The sequence below is a fragment of the Coccinella septempunctata genome, chromosome 8, assembly GCF_907165205.1.
Source record: "Coccinella septempunctata chromosome 8, icCocSept1.1, whole genome shotgun sequence".
NCBI classification, from domain to species: domain Eukaryota; kingdom Metazoa; phylum Arthropoda; class Insecta; order Coleoptera; family Coccinellidae; genus Coccinella; species Coccinella septempunctata.
Window position 1 is genome coordinate 30,112,568 of NC_058196.1, and position 14,627 is coordinate 30,127,194.

The window sequence follows — 14,627 nt, forward strand, 5'->3', positions numbered from 1 at the left end:
TATTTGGGGAGTAATTCTCCCCGAAATTTTCGATCAACTCAGCTTCTACTGATTTAACGGTCGAAAATGGAGTTCCCTCCAACTTTCGAGAAAATCGCAACGGTCGTTTTAATGAGCATGCTCAACATTGTTTTCAGCGTTCCTAACATAGATTATGGAAAAGAAGTTTTCTTTTAATTTTCCAATGTACTAATTATTCAAAACACCTGTCTCTGGTCAAGAAACATAACCTCAAAATTTGTGTTTGGAAATCGATTAGATTTTTAACAAATTGCATTGTTTTTTTGAAAGAAATCGATCGAAAAATATTAGAATCTTCTGAAAATGTCGGAATATGAAAGGGTACGAGGGGGAAAATTGAAATTAAAAGGTGAAAGTGATAAGTGAGTACTTATATTGTTATACTTTATCTATAAATCTATTATTTATTCATCGAGTCCAATCCTATCTCTTCAGTAGTAGTTTTGGTAATTATGGAGAACATGCCACCATCAAGAAATAAGGATGAAAAATTCAGTACTTACTAATTTTGGGGCGTAGATTGCGAATCCGAAGTCGAAATCCCGTGCAAATGCCTAGTTTTTGAGAAAAAAAATAAAAATGGTAACTTCATTCACGTCCCTTCATTTCTTTATATTTGCCGTAAAAATGCATTCGTTCTTGATTTCAGCCAAGTATTTCGTGTAAAGATTCATTTTCAATCATAATTCATGCATTTCCATCCGTTTTTTTACCATTAATTCGGTAAAAACGAGATGTTTACGTTTGCCCACGAAATCGGCCATTAAGGTTATGATGACAGCGAGTGGAGCGTAGTTGCCAGACCGAAAATTTTTCGGATCAGCCAAGAAACCACGGGGAAGTGTGTGCCACCCAGAGATATATCTCTGGGGCCACCTTTGCATAGGAGAATGGAAAAAAGGAATGATTTTGAGAGGGAGAAAGAAGGTTAGGTAAGGTTACCTTAGAACTGTTTCTAGCACATAATTGAGGCGGGTACAGCTCTCTCCAAATGATGAGGAAGCAAATAATTGAATAGTTCAAATTTGCGGTTTAGTTCCTGTAATAATTTTATTTTTCGTTTCTATTTCATTATTCAAGCTTCTCCTGTTCATATTTGTTCTTAACCTCACCTAACCTTCTCACAATCATTCCTCTTTTCCATTCTCCTATCCAGGCCCACACCTCCCCGTGGTCTTTTCTGGATGACTTTTTCAGCTGTACTCACCTCAAGTATGTGATAGAAAAAGTTCTAACGTAACCTAACCTAACCTTTTTCCTTCTCAGAAATATTCCTTTTTTCCATTCTCCTATCCAGGCAAAAGTGGCCCCAGAGATATATCTGGGTGGTCTACATCTCATTTTCAGTCTGGCAACCTCGCTCCACTCGCTGTAATCATAACCCTAATGGCCGATTTCGTGGGCAAACGTAAACATCTCGTTTTTACCGAATTAATGGTAAAAAAACGGATGGAAATGCATGAATTATGATTGAAAATGAATCTTTACACGAAATACTTGGCTGAAATCAAGAACGAATGGATTTTTACGGCAAATATAAGGAAATGAAGGCACGCGAATGAAGTGACCATTTTTATTTTTTTTCTCAAAAACTAGGCATTTGCACGGGATTTCGACTTCGGATTCGCAATCTACGCCCCAAAATTAGTAAGTACTGAATTTTTCATCTGATTTATCCGATGGTGGCATGTTCTCCATAATTACCGTAGTTTTCTCCATATGTACTTTCATTCATAATTTTACTCTTTATATTTCAAGACCTAAGAAGAGGAAAAGGAAGGAAAAAAAGATATCCAAAACTCCTTTAGTGGATAAAGACGCCCAGAGTCATGGAAACTGGTGGAAAACAACCAAAGTCGAGGAAATAACTGGCTCAGTTGCTATTGAATTTGGATCAAGGACTTACGTCAAAGCCCTGGACAATGGATTATTCACACTAGGAGCCCCACATGACGAGGGAGAGGGACCATCTCCCGAAGAGATTTTAACGGCAGTTATGATAAGCGAAAAAAAAGTAGCTTTCAAGTCTGGCTACGACAAATACTTAAGAGTTGAGAAAGATGGTACGGTTACTGGAAGATCAGATGCTATCGGTGCTATGGAACAATGGGAACCAGTTTTCCAAGTAAAGAATTCGAATCTGTACTGAATGCTCATGGTTTCACTCGTTTAAAAATTGTTTCAGGAAGGAAAATTGGCGTTGCAAGGTTACAACGACTGTTTCCTCAGCGTTGATCCTGATGACGATGCCATTATAGCGAGAACGAAAAAAGCTGGTCCAGAAGAAATGGTTACTATTAGATCACATATTACAAGGGAAATCAATCCTTTGAAAGATGTCCCCACTGAGGAACAAGGAGATATCAAGCAGATAGAAGTCAACTATGTGTGAGTGCTTTTCCTCGTTGAATACTGTTTATGTCACACAAAAATTGGACGAATTTATGTGGAACACGAGTCTTTTTGTAGGAAAAAATTCCAGAAATTCCAAGATAAACGATTGAGGATAAGCAAGGAGGATACGAAAGAGCTGGAAAAAGCCAAGCAGGAGGGGGCTTTCCACGAAGCGTTGCTGGACAGGAGAAGTAAAATGAAAGCAGACAGATATTGTAAATAAGATAACTTATTTTGTTTTAATCTAAGTGTAAAATGAATATACAAAAAACTGTACAAAATATTGATATTCGAATTTCACTGGGTTATGGATATTGTAATTTACCTTCAGAACAAGAAATAATAAATGTTTAACAATATGTTTGATGCGAGTTTTAGTTCAGTTACTTAAATAAATTTCTTATTGTATTGTCTTAAACTTGGTGCACTAATTATTGAAATCAGAAAATTAACATGTTTCCAGTTTAAAAATGAATTCATCCAACTTCCTGATATTGTGAATCATGCCATCTGCGTGCGTCAAAAAGTTGTAAATTCATCGAAAATTATTCTCACGGAAGGTTGACAATTAATCTCATCAAGTGAGTAATGTATGTTACATTCGTATGGTCTTGTTGAAGAAAACAATCAGACAGTTTTTCGTGTAAAAGAATGTAATTTGGCATGTTCAACATACATAGTTAAAATGTTTATTATTTGTCGCTAAACAAGTTTTAAAACAATATCCGGAATAAGTAACAGGTAGATATCCAATTAAAAACACATTCGAACATTATTAACAAGGCTAAAATGGTTATCACATTCAAAAAAATCTTTGCGAAAAGTGTTGAAAAAAATTTATTGTACACAATCGGAATAATTCACATAAGACGGGGGTTCCATTCGGGCGAACTCCCAAGTTCATAAAATAGTACGATTTTGTTGAATTTCCCAGAAAGAATCTTCCCAGGAAATTCACGAGAACAAATAAATAGAGATAGTATCCAGTTCCGTATATATAGTTTCAGGAAATTGAATGTTTTAATTTTTTATACAAGATTCTGTACTCCTAGCTTTAATCCGAAATCACTGGTTACTTGAAAGACCCACAAAGTGTGTATTCAAATTTAATGATGTAAACTAGTTTTCAGTGTCGTCTCAACCTCAACTTTTTGTTGTCTTGGCCCTGTACTCCCGCAACCATTCCACGAATTCATCCAACATTACTGGCCCTGAAAACCACCATATTAATTAATGCTGCTGAAAAAAAAAACAGTGGATAAGATACTACGAGAGATACTCACATGCGCCATCCACATCGTAATTCGATAAATCGATGGATATGGTTTTTGAGAATTCGAGAATATTACACCACTGATCTTTATTTATAACTTTGTACTTGGATTGTTCAAGGAACTGACTAAAGTAGATGTACAAAGACCATGTCCTCCCTAGCAAAAGTTGAAGCATTGCTTTTGCAGTATCCAAATCCATACTTCTTTGGTCCTTATCCTGAAAGTTCCCAAACACCGGATAAATACTCAATGTTTTAAAATCCTCCCCGAGTACTCACTCTAGCAAAATCGTACGCATATCTGTAGATTGCTTTGAATGTGTTTGGATCGTTCAGTAAAGATCGAAGATAATCAAACTTCGACTGAAGCTTCTGTATGGAATCGCAATGAAGATCACCGAACCCCTTCAACCACTCCTCTTTGGTAAAAAACCCCATCCTGCGGGCTTGCATTTTGAATGCGATTACTGAAAACCAAGCAAAGTGAGGAATCTGCGGCTTCAAACATTCCACTCACTTACTTAACATCAGAACATTTTCAGGTTCTACGCCGATGTCTTCGCAGAATCTCTCTATTCCATCAGGTCCGATGATATCGGTTTCATCGGCAGTCGTATATTCCCTAAACCATGCCAACGATTTTTTGTTGTTAAAGCTCTGCGTTTCCTCCACCCTGGCTGATCTGCGTGAACTGAAATAGAACAGAAATTGCAGTTTTTTTTGTGTTGTCGATTATTATATTGCTTTTATAATTAATTCACTTTTTCAGCCGAAAAACGTCAATATGAACCAACAATTTGATTATTTTTTACATTTATAAATAGAAAATTTTATTAATACACCAAAAATTTTCACCGTTTGAGAATCTTCTCAAATGAAGAAATCTACTTAGAAAATGAGTTTTTTATCAAGGCTAAACCATTAAACTTCCAAATTACTGCTTTTATATAAAATGTGGCTGTTATTCTTTGGTATTATTGATATTGAGTCAACCTTTTATCATCACTTCATATGGCCTCTTTTACTTTAAAGCAGAGTAACTTTCCATTAGTGAAAGAATTTTCAGAATCAGTTCAGTAGTTTCAATGATTAACCATAACATACAAACATTACTAACACAGAAACAAATATAACCTCCTTAGAATATTTATATAGATTCTAAAATGAATAAAATAGGAGAAATATAACTCAGAATCGTGTTTTCAAAATCAATAGGCTTCTAATTTTCAATACTGTCGATGTGCATGACGAGGAGTGAAGAATAGGTTGATGGTGAGTACATATTGTAATTTTTTAACCCATAATATTGTAAAAGTAGAACAATCATTTTTTCAGTAAAACACTCACCTTGATCACAGTAAACACAAATTTCTTTTAAAAAATTTTGCGAAGGAATGAAATTTGAAATTGAAGTAGAATATTCCTTAAAAACACAAAAATAAAATATCTGAATCCAATTTATTTCAACATAGACTTGAATATATTCAAAAGTTGTGAATGAGAAAGTATAATCTAAATATAAAAGTACAGGTCAACTGAGCTATTAATATAAAAGTTGGCTACCACATGACAACACAAGATAGAGTTTTAAATATTTTTGGCTTTAGCTTTTCCCATTAGTATTTGCAAGGGCCAAAATCAAGATCTTCTTCTGAATTCTCAGACATTAACTAATCAACTGTGTTGCAATCTATATTAACTAGAAGGAAATTTCATTTGGCAAGTGTCAACTATTATGTAATGAACGAAATTATATCACACTTTAGCAAAAACATATTTCTCTCTTCAAAATAATTCCTAGAAATAACATGATAATAATTATACCTTAATTTGATCATACTGTACTTTGACGATACCTAGATTGAAGGTTCCACAATTCATAGACTTATTTTTCGTATAATTGAGTGAGTTACAGATTTACATACCTATTCGTATTTCTTCTCTTAGAATTACTCCTCTCTTCATCGTTCGAATTGTCTGATGCTGCCCTACGTTTACCACGAGGCATTTTAACTGAAACCAAACATAGATTCCAAATATCTGATTTGTGATTGATTTACTAAATATTACAGATTGGTTGTCACCTTTTATCATTTGAAATAAGTTAGAAATATAACCACGCCCTAACTCCATTGTAATCAAAATAATTCTGATGAATTGGCCATTAATGCTTTAAACTTCATTCGCTTTGAAGTTTATGACTATTCGATGGGTAGTTGAATTTATCAATATAGATCTTATGGAAATTTTGAAAATATCGCAACCAATTTCAATGTAAATTGAAAGATATGAAAAAAATTGTGTTGAAGTATGGTCGCAAAGATTCAGATTTATTGAATTTTCATATTTTCTGATAGGTGAGGTGACTTGAAAGATGAGACAACCTTTCAAACCAAATTGTTGGATTCCATCTAATCCAACTGCGCTGTTGATATATGAAAAAAAGGATGTGGCCTGTTTTCATAGCGTATACATAGGAGTAAATTTTGCAAAGAAAATAAAAAACAGTACCTTCCTAAATACTGTTTAACTGAGTAGAATCCAACTATCTTCAGTTTATCCTTAATTAACAATTGAACCTATGGTACACTTTATATCAATCCGTGTGACAGTAATTCACTATTTCTAGTTGGAAATGTTTAAAATTGTATAGTTTCTCAAAAGATATATTAATCACAAATAATAATTAAATTTCCAATATAAGCATCAGCTGGGGCATTTTTAACCTTGAAAATCAGTCATTTTGTAATATATTTACAAATTTGAAGTATAGATGGCATATGATGAAGCTAACTTCAACTGATTCAATTTAATTTTTGGCTGACTTCTGTAATTCTTTCTTTCTGCCAATAAATTTATCATTTAAATGAAAATGGTTTCCCCTATAAAATCAGAAATTAATCATTACATTTTGCCCAGCAAGTAAAAAAAATTGAAAGTAGAAGAAGAAAAATTGAAAAAAGAACAATTGACAGAAGAAAAAGAAAAAAAATCTTTCGACTCTATGAAATGAAGCACGTGAGGTTTGTTTTCGTTCTATCCGTCAGTTAGTGGTCAGTTGTTGTCTTTGGCACTCGCAGTTTGAAAGATCAACAAAATTTGTAGTGTTATTGTTTTTCTCGAACGTTGAATATTAAGTGATATATTAATACTACTCGGTATTCGTGAAAGTGAAAGGTAGAAATTATATTGAGCAAGCTTTACTTCGAAATCTTCTCAATTCGTGCTTAAGTTTCCAGTCGTCCTTCAGGGGGGTTTTGAAAGTTATTTTTCTATCCCCAATAAGATGTCTTGGGCCACGAATGCTCCGCAGCTTCCAGGAGTTGTTGCTTTTGAGAATATGAAAAAGAACAATTGCTTCAGAGATTTGAGCAAAAAATACAGTTATTTGAGTTCCAGCATTATTAATCATATTGCAGAGATGTATAATTTTGATGGTAAGTGTTACAGTGTTTACTATTTTCAATAATCAACTATATCATAATAGATAGGTATCTTTGAAAAAATCCCCCAACTCGTTAATGAGAGGTATTTCATCAGATTAGATTAAACATTGTCAAGGTAAACTATTACCTTATATGCTTATTTTGCTATTCGCTTTTATAGCAGTTCCTGTTTCATTAATTCATAAGTGAAAATCTCTTTTCAATAATTATATCAAACTGCAGTTATTAATTCTGCTCGTTCATTTACTATTGGGTGAGTTTTCATTCTGTTTAAATTCTTTATCTAAGTTTTTATTATTTTCAAATTAGCAATCTTAATTGTTTTTTTTTTCAAGAAGGTTGTTTTATAACGTTCGTTTCGCATGCTTATGTTGAATTTGTATGATCTATCGAAAAAGGTGGTAAATTGCTATTCTTCCAAAGTTAAGTAGAATAATGTAGAATTACGAAACATTTGTCCTCAGCAGGCCAAAAAAAATTAACGTAATAAAACAATTGGTTTTTAATAATTCTATTGATGTTTATTTTGAGTTTATTTTCATAATATTCATTGAAAAAGCTTGTTTTACTTTTGCAATTCTCTCCCTGAAAAATAGCATATTTTGAATAAGACTTAGGTTAACATACTCAGATCAAAGATGTAGATGTAGGTAATTCCTGTTAGCTGGAACTGTTTTTCAATTTTGCTATGCTGATTGTTGGATAATTACTCCAATATAAGTATCATTTCCTCGAAATGTTCAACCTTTACGGTACCTTTCTGAGTACACCTTCACAATGAACGTAATCCGCAACCCTAATTCCCCATTGAATCACAATGAACTTAATCGGTAGCCCATTGAATCACAATGAACTGTAATCCGTAACTATAATGGCACATAGATACACAATGAACTTGCCGTAAGCTATCGTAAACCTAATTGCCATTTCACAATGCAAGCGTAATTTCAACTTCCTACGAAATGTCAAAATTTCATCAGCTTTTAAATATTATTTCATATTTCAACGAATGATAGTCAAATAGAACATCCAGTATATCATAGTATGCCATAGCTTGGGTAATAAGTCTACGGTTTATTGGGATTTTCATGAAAAAATGCTGAGAACGGAAGGTCACTTTTCGAATATTTCTTCTGGGGACGTTTTTTTCGGATAAAACTCGGGAAAGCAGCAATTTCGAACTGCTTGATTAGTCTGTGACTTCCGGAAACGATAGATGGAAGCTGAAATTCGATGTTGCGTTAAATAATTTTCACATTTCATAAATTGTTCATATTATATTCTCATAATTATCAATCGAAGCATCGATTCATATATCCAAGTTTCCTCCTGTGGTTTCCGGAAGTCACAGAGTAATCAACCAGTTCGGAACATAGACATAGATATTCTCAATGTCTATGGTTTGGAATTGCTGTTTTATGGTTCTCCTTCTAGATATTTCTGAATTTTTATATTCAAATAATACATTAGGTGTTTATTTTTTCAGCGTCCATGGCGGATTTGCACCTCAAGGCACTCACGGGCAAAGTCATGCGTCCATTGCACGCGAGCAAGCGCGAATCGAGAATAGATAACGCCGACACGTACTTCTCGATAGAGGAGATAGAGGAATGTATCGACGATATTTTGGAAGGCTACAGAGTGTTGCTCATACTGAGAGGTTTGCCGGGTAGCGGTAAATCGCACTTGGCGAAATCCATACTGAAGGCTTGTTACAAAAATCCGAACTACGGGCATCACATACACAGCGCCGACAACTTTTTCATGAACAGAGGGAAGTACAAGTACGACGCGAGGCAGATCGGCCAGGCGCACCAGTGGAACCAGAAGAACGTGGACTACAGGATGCAGGAAGGTTATAGTCCCCTGATCGTGGACAACACCAACACCGAAATGTGGGAGATGAAGAATTACGTAGCGATGGCAGTGCGGAACGGGTACAAGATCCGCGTTCTGGAGGTGAACACCAGATGGTGCTTCAGTTGCAAAGACCTTACCAGTAAGAACCAACACAATGTTCCCAAACGTACCATTGAGAACATGTTGGCGAGGTACGAGATGGGCATTACGGCTGAGCAACTCTTGGTGCATTACCAGTGTCCCCTCACCCACCAGGAACAACCGTTGCTCAGAAGAGTTCCCCCCCTGTTTACCCTTACTGTCGGTTCCGCCCACGACGCCATCAACCCCGATCTATCCTTGCCGAGAAGCAAGAAAAAAAGCAAATACGAAATACGGAGTTTAAACGACAAAAGCGGCACGCAAGAGAACGGAATGAACGGTCTTGTGAACGGGGTATCTAACCTCAATTTGTCGGAGTCGCCAAAAACGCACAACTATTTCGGCTGCTGGGACACGAGCGTAGATAACAACGTCGTTAAAGAATGGAGGATCGTGGAGACTCCCACACGTCAAGAAGGCTTTGCGCCTATCGCGCCAGTCAAAAAGCCCGAGACGGCCGAGATCGGAACTAACACGGAAATCTTGGATTTCCATCTAGAGAAGGATGTCAAGGTTTTGTACGGAAGGAACAGGGAGATCACGGAAACGCGAAAGGAGATCGCGGTTAACAGGCCCGGTATGTTGGACAAGGGCTGTTGGACCGTGGAAGACGTTCGGCCTGACAGAAACGAGGACTTGAAAAAGTTGATCGATATTTTCCAGAAAGTGCCGGCCGAGTACATCAGGCAGATGTACGACGATTGCAGGGGGAATTTCGACATGACTTTCGAGATCTTCTTGGAGGATAACAAGGATTATTCGCATCTAATTTACGAGCGGACTAACGATCAGCAAATGCCGGAGGAAAATTCGGTCGTTATTGGTAAAAACGCGTCTGTGGAGTCGCTGAACGAAGCCAGCGTAGCCACGGAGTATTCGGGCCCGTCTCCGTCTACCGGAGCCATAAAGAAGCGTTTACCAACTACCCCGAAGGTGCAGGAATCCACAACGCCGGAGTCTTCGTCGGAGGACGAATGTTGGACCTCGCCGTCTGGATCCGTTTCGGATTTAGACTCCCAGACCCCGGCGACGCCCTTCGAAAATCAAAACATCGAGCTCAACCTCGGGGACCTGTTGGTCCAGCAGTTGGTGGGCGAGTTCGGCGATCCGGCCCTCAATTTCCCGATCGGGTTTCAGCCGGTCGTCCAGCTGCCCAAGACGCTGGCCAGGCAGCTTTACGCCTTCTACGTGGAGTCCGTCTATCAGCAGATGGACAACCAGAAGTGCATCCTGGACGTGCTGGTCAAGGAGGATGAAACATTCGCCAGAAAATTGCAAGAGGAAGAGAACAATGGATCGACGGTTAGCAAACCGCCCCCGGAAGGTCTGCAGGAGATCATGAACGAGCAGGCGGCGTTGCGGTTGCACAAGAGGCAGATGCCGGCGCTGAAGACGCCCAACGACCTGGCGACACAGCTCACGAAGAAGAAGCTGTTCGAGACGTTTCCCCAGGTAGAACAGGACGTCATACTGCAGTTATACCACGCCAACAAGCTGAACTACAAGCAGACTGTCGACGATTTGATAGCTTCCGTAGGCCAGGCGGGCGTAGGTTCGACAGGCGGGAACATAAGGGAGCCGCCCATCAGCGAGTCTACGATGCAGGAACTGGAGGAGGCTCATATAGACTGTGAACCGTCAGCTAAGGTAGTTATACGTTTATCCATCAGCTTGCCTTACGGGCACAATGTCAAAAAAGCTTTTTAATCCAATTTTTAGACTGTGCGGACGTCAAAATTGTTTGTAACCAGTAGTTGGGGAGCCCGATAGGGAAATTCGGGATTTACTCGATCGTGTCGGTTTAATTATAGTCTATTTAAGAATGTTGGACATCCCAGTAGGCCTGGAAAGTCCAGATGCAGCTCAAAATCCGGTCACAAAAGCTTTTCAATAAATTCTGAGTTTTAATCACAGAACTGGAATATACAAATATAACCTAGAAAAGTATTTGAAAACAAGAAATATTCATATTCAGAGCATATTAATCGGCATCAAAAATTGATACAATTATGTTTTCAATTTGTTACAATAAATTAAGAACATAAACAACAGGAAAAAATTCAAACTATCTGCCATCAGTGCATAGATTCACATATATTAAGTCTATAGATCACTGTTTGTTTATCAATAATACCAACCTGAATTACACAACACGAAATCATCAACTTATGGGCCATTACCAACATAAATTCAATTTTCCATAGCCACCCGAGATGTCAATCAGTCTTGAATGGACAATTAACGGAGGTACCTTGGACTCTCAAGAGAACCTCCACGAAAAATTAGATCTTTATATAGGGGGAATTGTCTAGGACACTCTGTCAGAATATTACAAAAAAAACGATCATTGTACATACTCGAGCGTGTCAGATTAAGATATATGTGGTAAACACATGTAGAAAAGTATATGTTCTCCCAATCTGACAATTTAAGCGTGACGAAAATGTGTGGGAGGGCGCCAAACTTGCTAAAAAAGTCACGTGTACATTCTCGAGCGCGGTGGCCTTTTATTTTATTTTGAAGCTAATGATTCGAGAATAACGGAAAAAATATAATCTGACAGTTTCAGCAAGCCGAAACAATAAAAATTGGCCATGAAGGTCACAAAAATCAGTTTTTTTGAATTATCTCTTCGCCTGGGCTTCAAACTTATTTCGCATTCATCATGAAAGTTGTAGAGCATAACATCTTCTACAAATTTTGTCCGAAGCAATTTTTTCTACGTTTGAACGTTTTTGAGATATATGGCGATGAATGTACATTAGACTGAGTTTCTGCATTGGTCTTGGTTTCGCATGTGTGGCTAAGCTCACAGTTCTTATCGCCCTCTAACTCTAAAACGGTCGAGAGTATGTAAAATGGCTTCAGACAAAAGTTGTATAGAATTTTATTATCTACAACTTTCATAATGAATACAGAAACGATTAGAGGTACAGGGAGGGAGATATTTGAAAAAAAATGCTTTGTTATCATCCTCATAGTGTCAGATTAAGAAAACCCGTCCTGATCAGTGTCAGATTAATGGATCAACACGTCTGCAACACCGATATTAACCATCTGTATGAAAATCTGACACGCTAGATTTTTTTTGCATTCTCGAAGGAGCGCTGTGACCTTGCGTCACGTCCGAATTGTCAGTCCCTTGAAAAGTAGCTTCCTTTGGGTCCAATTAAGATATCCTCTAAAAATCTGAAACGCTCATTTTCAACTCTTCCGTACGGCCAGTCCCACCACGCAAACTGTCGGATTAACATGAATTTATAATCAGAGACACGTAGGGCATATGCAGTACTTAATCTGACAAGCTCGAGTATGTGCACCTGACGATTTTTTTTACATCTTTGAGAGCCTACAGAAAGAGTAAATCCCTATTTATCATCGTCGGCTCTCCAACTACATCATTTCTGTACAGATCTAGGATCTATTTTATCTACTATTGTTTCAACTTCACTATCTTGAAAGTTTTGTGTAGGTGATTTTTGGTTAAACGGTTTTTTTTTTGACCAATTATCCGCACTCGAATTGTGTGACTGTTTCTGACGGCTAAATTACATATTCCCATTCTCTTACAGGAGGATAAGACTAAATCGGCTACTGAGTACCGGGAGGAGGCAGAGTACCACCTCAAAAAGCGAAACGAACTGTATCAGAAAGCCAGAGAGCACCACGGCAAAGGACAGACCGAGGTAGCTCAATTTTATTCGGTGCTAGCTCAACAGCAGACCAAGTACTACGACACGGCTAACAACAAGGCTGCCACGGTTTTCCTAGACGAAAACTCGAAGCAGTTGCAGAACATGAACACCTTGGACCTCCATTACCTCTTCGTTAAGGAAGCCGTGTCCGCCTTGGACGTGTTCATCGACGGTAAAATCGAGCATCTGAACGCAACCGCCGGGAAACAAACGCAGGACCTACTTATTATAACCGGAAGAGGCAACAGGAGCGCCAACGGAGTTAGCAAAATAAGGCCTGCTGTGATACGAAGACTCGAAGCCAGAAATATAAGGTGAGAATTTACTTAACTACAACCATAACTAAACTAGAAGTAAATCACGAAGAATAAGAATAATAAACTCAAAAGAATAAAATTTTAAAAAAGTTTAAGAAAAACGTTTCGAATCAATGAAACTTACAATAATGTGGCATGCAGGCCACAAATTCGAATTAAGTCAACTTTATTTTTCCGTCAAAAAGGGAGTTTTTCTATTTTATTTCAGCCTCACCATTTAAAACACCCTACAGGGGTCGGCATAAGTCAGGCAACGCTCTCGAAATTTCGACATATGTCCGGCAACGCTCATAAGTCTGGCAGCGCTGTCGAAAAAAATCTGAGCACTTACAGTAACCCTTTTTCGAATACCTTTTGTATTATTTTTTAATAAATATATTTTGACGCTGCATTTATTTATCTTAATGCAAATTGGTTGCCTGACTTATGCTGACCCCTGTATATAGACTATGCATTATAATTTACACTGTTTTCTTTTTTTTAGATTTCATAAAATGAATCCGGGGCTGCTAAAAATCAAGATCAGACGCGACACGCCTGTTACCAACGATCTCTGATGTAGTATATTCCTGATACTTGTTAAAATTTTTCACACATATATTTTATGACCATAACTTTGATGTGTTTGTTCAAGAAGAAATATTTAGGTAAGTGAAAAAGAGCGTCTTGGTTCCTCATAAATGTTAAGAACACTCGATGTTTTGCAGTTTGTCTGGATTGGGTGATATTTTAATGTTTGGAAATTTTTTTGATTCTTTTTAGTGTTAATATGTATGATAATTGTTTGGACAAAATGCATCTAACACAGTACAGTAAGTTGTATAGATTTCATTTATATTTTGTTAACCGCGATGGTGAATTTTAAAGTTGATGGGTGAAATTGGTAAAACATGTTGATAGATTGTTTTGATCAAGTCTCACCCATTTTCGATGTTCATGTTTAAACAATTTAATTTATTCAAAAGTTTTTCTTGCTGTGTATACTTTTATATCCATTGTTATTCGGTGAACTGCAATATTGTTTATGTTTGTTTCAATATCGAGCTTTGACATTGGTACTTAGTTTTTGATAGTTTTAGGTGTTCATTGTTAGTTTTAAGTAGTATAATCACGTTTTTGACAAATCAACTTTTAAGTACAAATTTGTAATAGGAACAACTTTATACAAATATATTTTTGATATTATATACTTAATTATACTGAAACATATCAGATTGCCTTTCTGAATGTTAAAACTAGTTGGTTAAGATTTTGGTGCTGGAAAATGAGGGGATAGGTTTCCAAATTTTATTGAAAGGTGACGAGAACAATAACAGCATTGTGTTGGCTGTGTATGGTGCTATAAGTAAACATTGTTATCTGTGTGCAATATTTTTATATTAATAATAAGTACACCTATGTTACCATTACTTGTTCGATAAGGTTTGTGATATAATTTTATATCTACTTTTTTATAATAAACTATGGACAATATTTTAGT

General features: G+C 36.9%; 3 protein-coding genes across 6 annotated transcripts; 2 read left to right on the top strand and 1 right to left on the bottom strand.

Moving 5' to 3' along the window:
- Positions 1-195: 195 nt before the first annotated feature.
- Positions 196-2,774, top strand: LOC123319040 (protein FRG1 homolog). Its single transcript, XM_044905882.1, has 4 exons — positions 196-383; positions 1,780-2,146; positions 2,207-2,409; positions 2,491-2,774. Exons 1-4 carry the CDS (start codon positions 325-327, stop codon positions 2,636-2,638), a joined length of 777 nt encoding a protein of 258 aa, XP_044761817.1. The 5' UTR covers positions 196-324; the 3' UTR covers positions 2,639-2,774.
- A 462-nt stretch (positions 2,775-3,236) lies between these two features.
- LOC123319041 (DCN1-like protein 4) lies at positions 3,237-6,432 on the bottom strand. 2 transcript variants are annotated; one of them, XM_044905884.1, is made up of 6 exons: positions 6,200-6,432; positions 5,614-5,701; positions 4,210-4,379; positions 3,968-4,155; positions 3,699-3,906; positions 3,237-3,626 (listed from the first exon to the last, which is right to left on the bottom strand). In XM_044905884.1, the coding sequence occupies exons 2-6, from the start codon at positions 5,694-5,696 to the stop codon at positions 3,559-3,561; spliced, it is 717 nt and encodes a 238-aa protein (XP_044761819.1). In that variant the 5' UTR covers positions 5,697-5,701; positions 6,200-6,432; the 3' UTR covers positions 3,237-3,558. The 2 variants fall into 2 exon arrangements, with proteins under 2 accessions (XP_044761819.1, XP_044761818.1); XM_044905883.1 differs by lacking the exon at positions 6,200-6,432 and adding an exon at positions 5,773-5,905.
- A 293-nt stretch (positions 6,433-6,725) lies between these two features.
- Positions 6,726-14,620, top strand: LOC123319390. 3 transcript variants are annotated; one of them, XM_044906317.1, is made up of 5 exons: positions 6,726-6,865; positions 6,921-7,125; positions 8,621-10,782; positions 12,708-13,144; positions 13,632-14,620. In XM_044906317.1, the coding sequence occupies exons 2-5, from the start codon at positions 6,975-6,977 to the stop codon at positions 13,702-13,704; spliced, it is 2,823 nt and encodes a 940-aa protein (XP_044762252.1). In that variant the 5' UTR covers positions 6,726-6,865; positions 6,921-6,974; the 3' UTR covers positions 13,705-14,620. The 3 variants fall into 3 exon arrangements, with proteins under 3 accessions (XP_044762252.1, XP_044762251.1, XP_044762253.1); XM_044906316.1 differs by having other exon boundaries at positions 6,737-7,125; XM_044906318.1 differs by lacking the exons at positions 6,726-6,865; positions 6,921-7,125 and adding an exon at positions 7,230-7,387.
- The last annotated feature ends 7 nt before the right edge of the window (positions 14,621-14,627 follow it).

Bases quoted from the DNA above. Each gene is read 5' to 3' on its own strand.
- LOC123319040 (XM_044905882.1), top strand. From the start codon at position 325: ATGTCGGAATATGAAAGGGTACGAGGGGGAAAATTGAAATTAAAAGGT. The intron at 2,147-2,206 runs GTAAAGAATTCG...AAATTGTTTCAG, and splicing joins AATGGGAACCAGTTTTCCAA to GAAGGAAAATTGGCGTTGCA. The intron at 2,410-2,490 runs GTGAGTGCTTTT...GTCTTTTTGTAG, and splicing joins CAGATAGAAGTCAACTATGT to GAAAAAATTCCAGAAATTCC.
- LOC123319041 (XM_044905883.1), bottom strand. From the start codon at position 5,821: ATGGAGTTAGGGCGTGGTTATATTTCTAACTTATTTCAAATGATAAAA. The intron at 4,156-4,209 runs GTAAGTGAGTGG...CTTGGTTTTCAG, and splicing joins TGAAAATGTTCTGATGTTAA to TAATCGCATTCAAAATGCAA. The intron at 3,907-3,967 runs GTGAGTACTCGG...GGGAACTTTCAG, and splicing joins ATGCGTACGATTTTGCTAGA to GATAAGGACCAAAGAAGTAT.
- LOC123319390 (XM_044906317.1), top strand. From the start codon at position 6,975: ATGTCTTGGGCCACGAATGCTCCGCAGCTTCCAGGAGTTGTTGCTTTT. The intron at 7,126-8,620 runs GTAAGTGTTACA...TTATTTTTTCAG, and splicing joins AGAGATGTATAATTTTGATG to CGTCCATGGCGGATTTGCAC. The intron at 10,783-12,707 runs GTAGTTATACGT...ATTCTCTTACAG, and splicing joins ACTGTGAACCGTCAGCTAAG to GAGGATAAGACTAAATCGGC.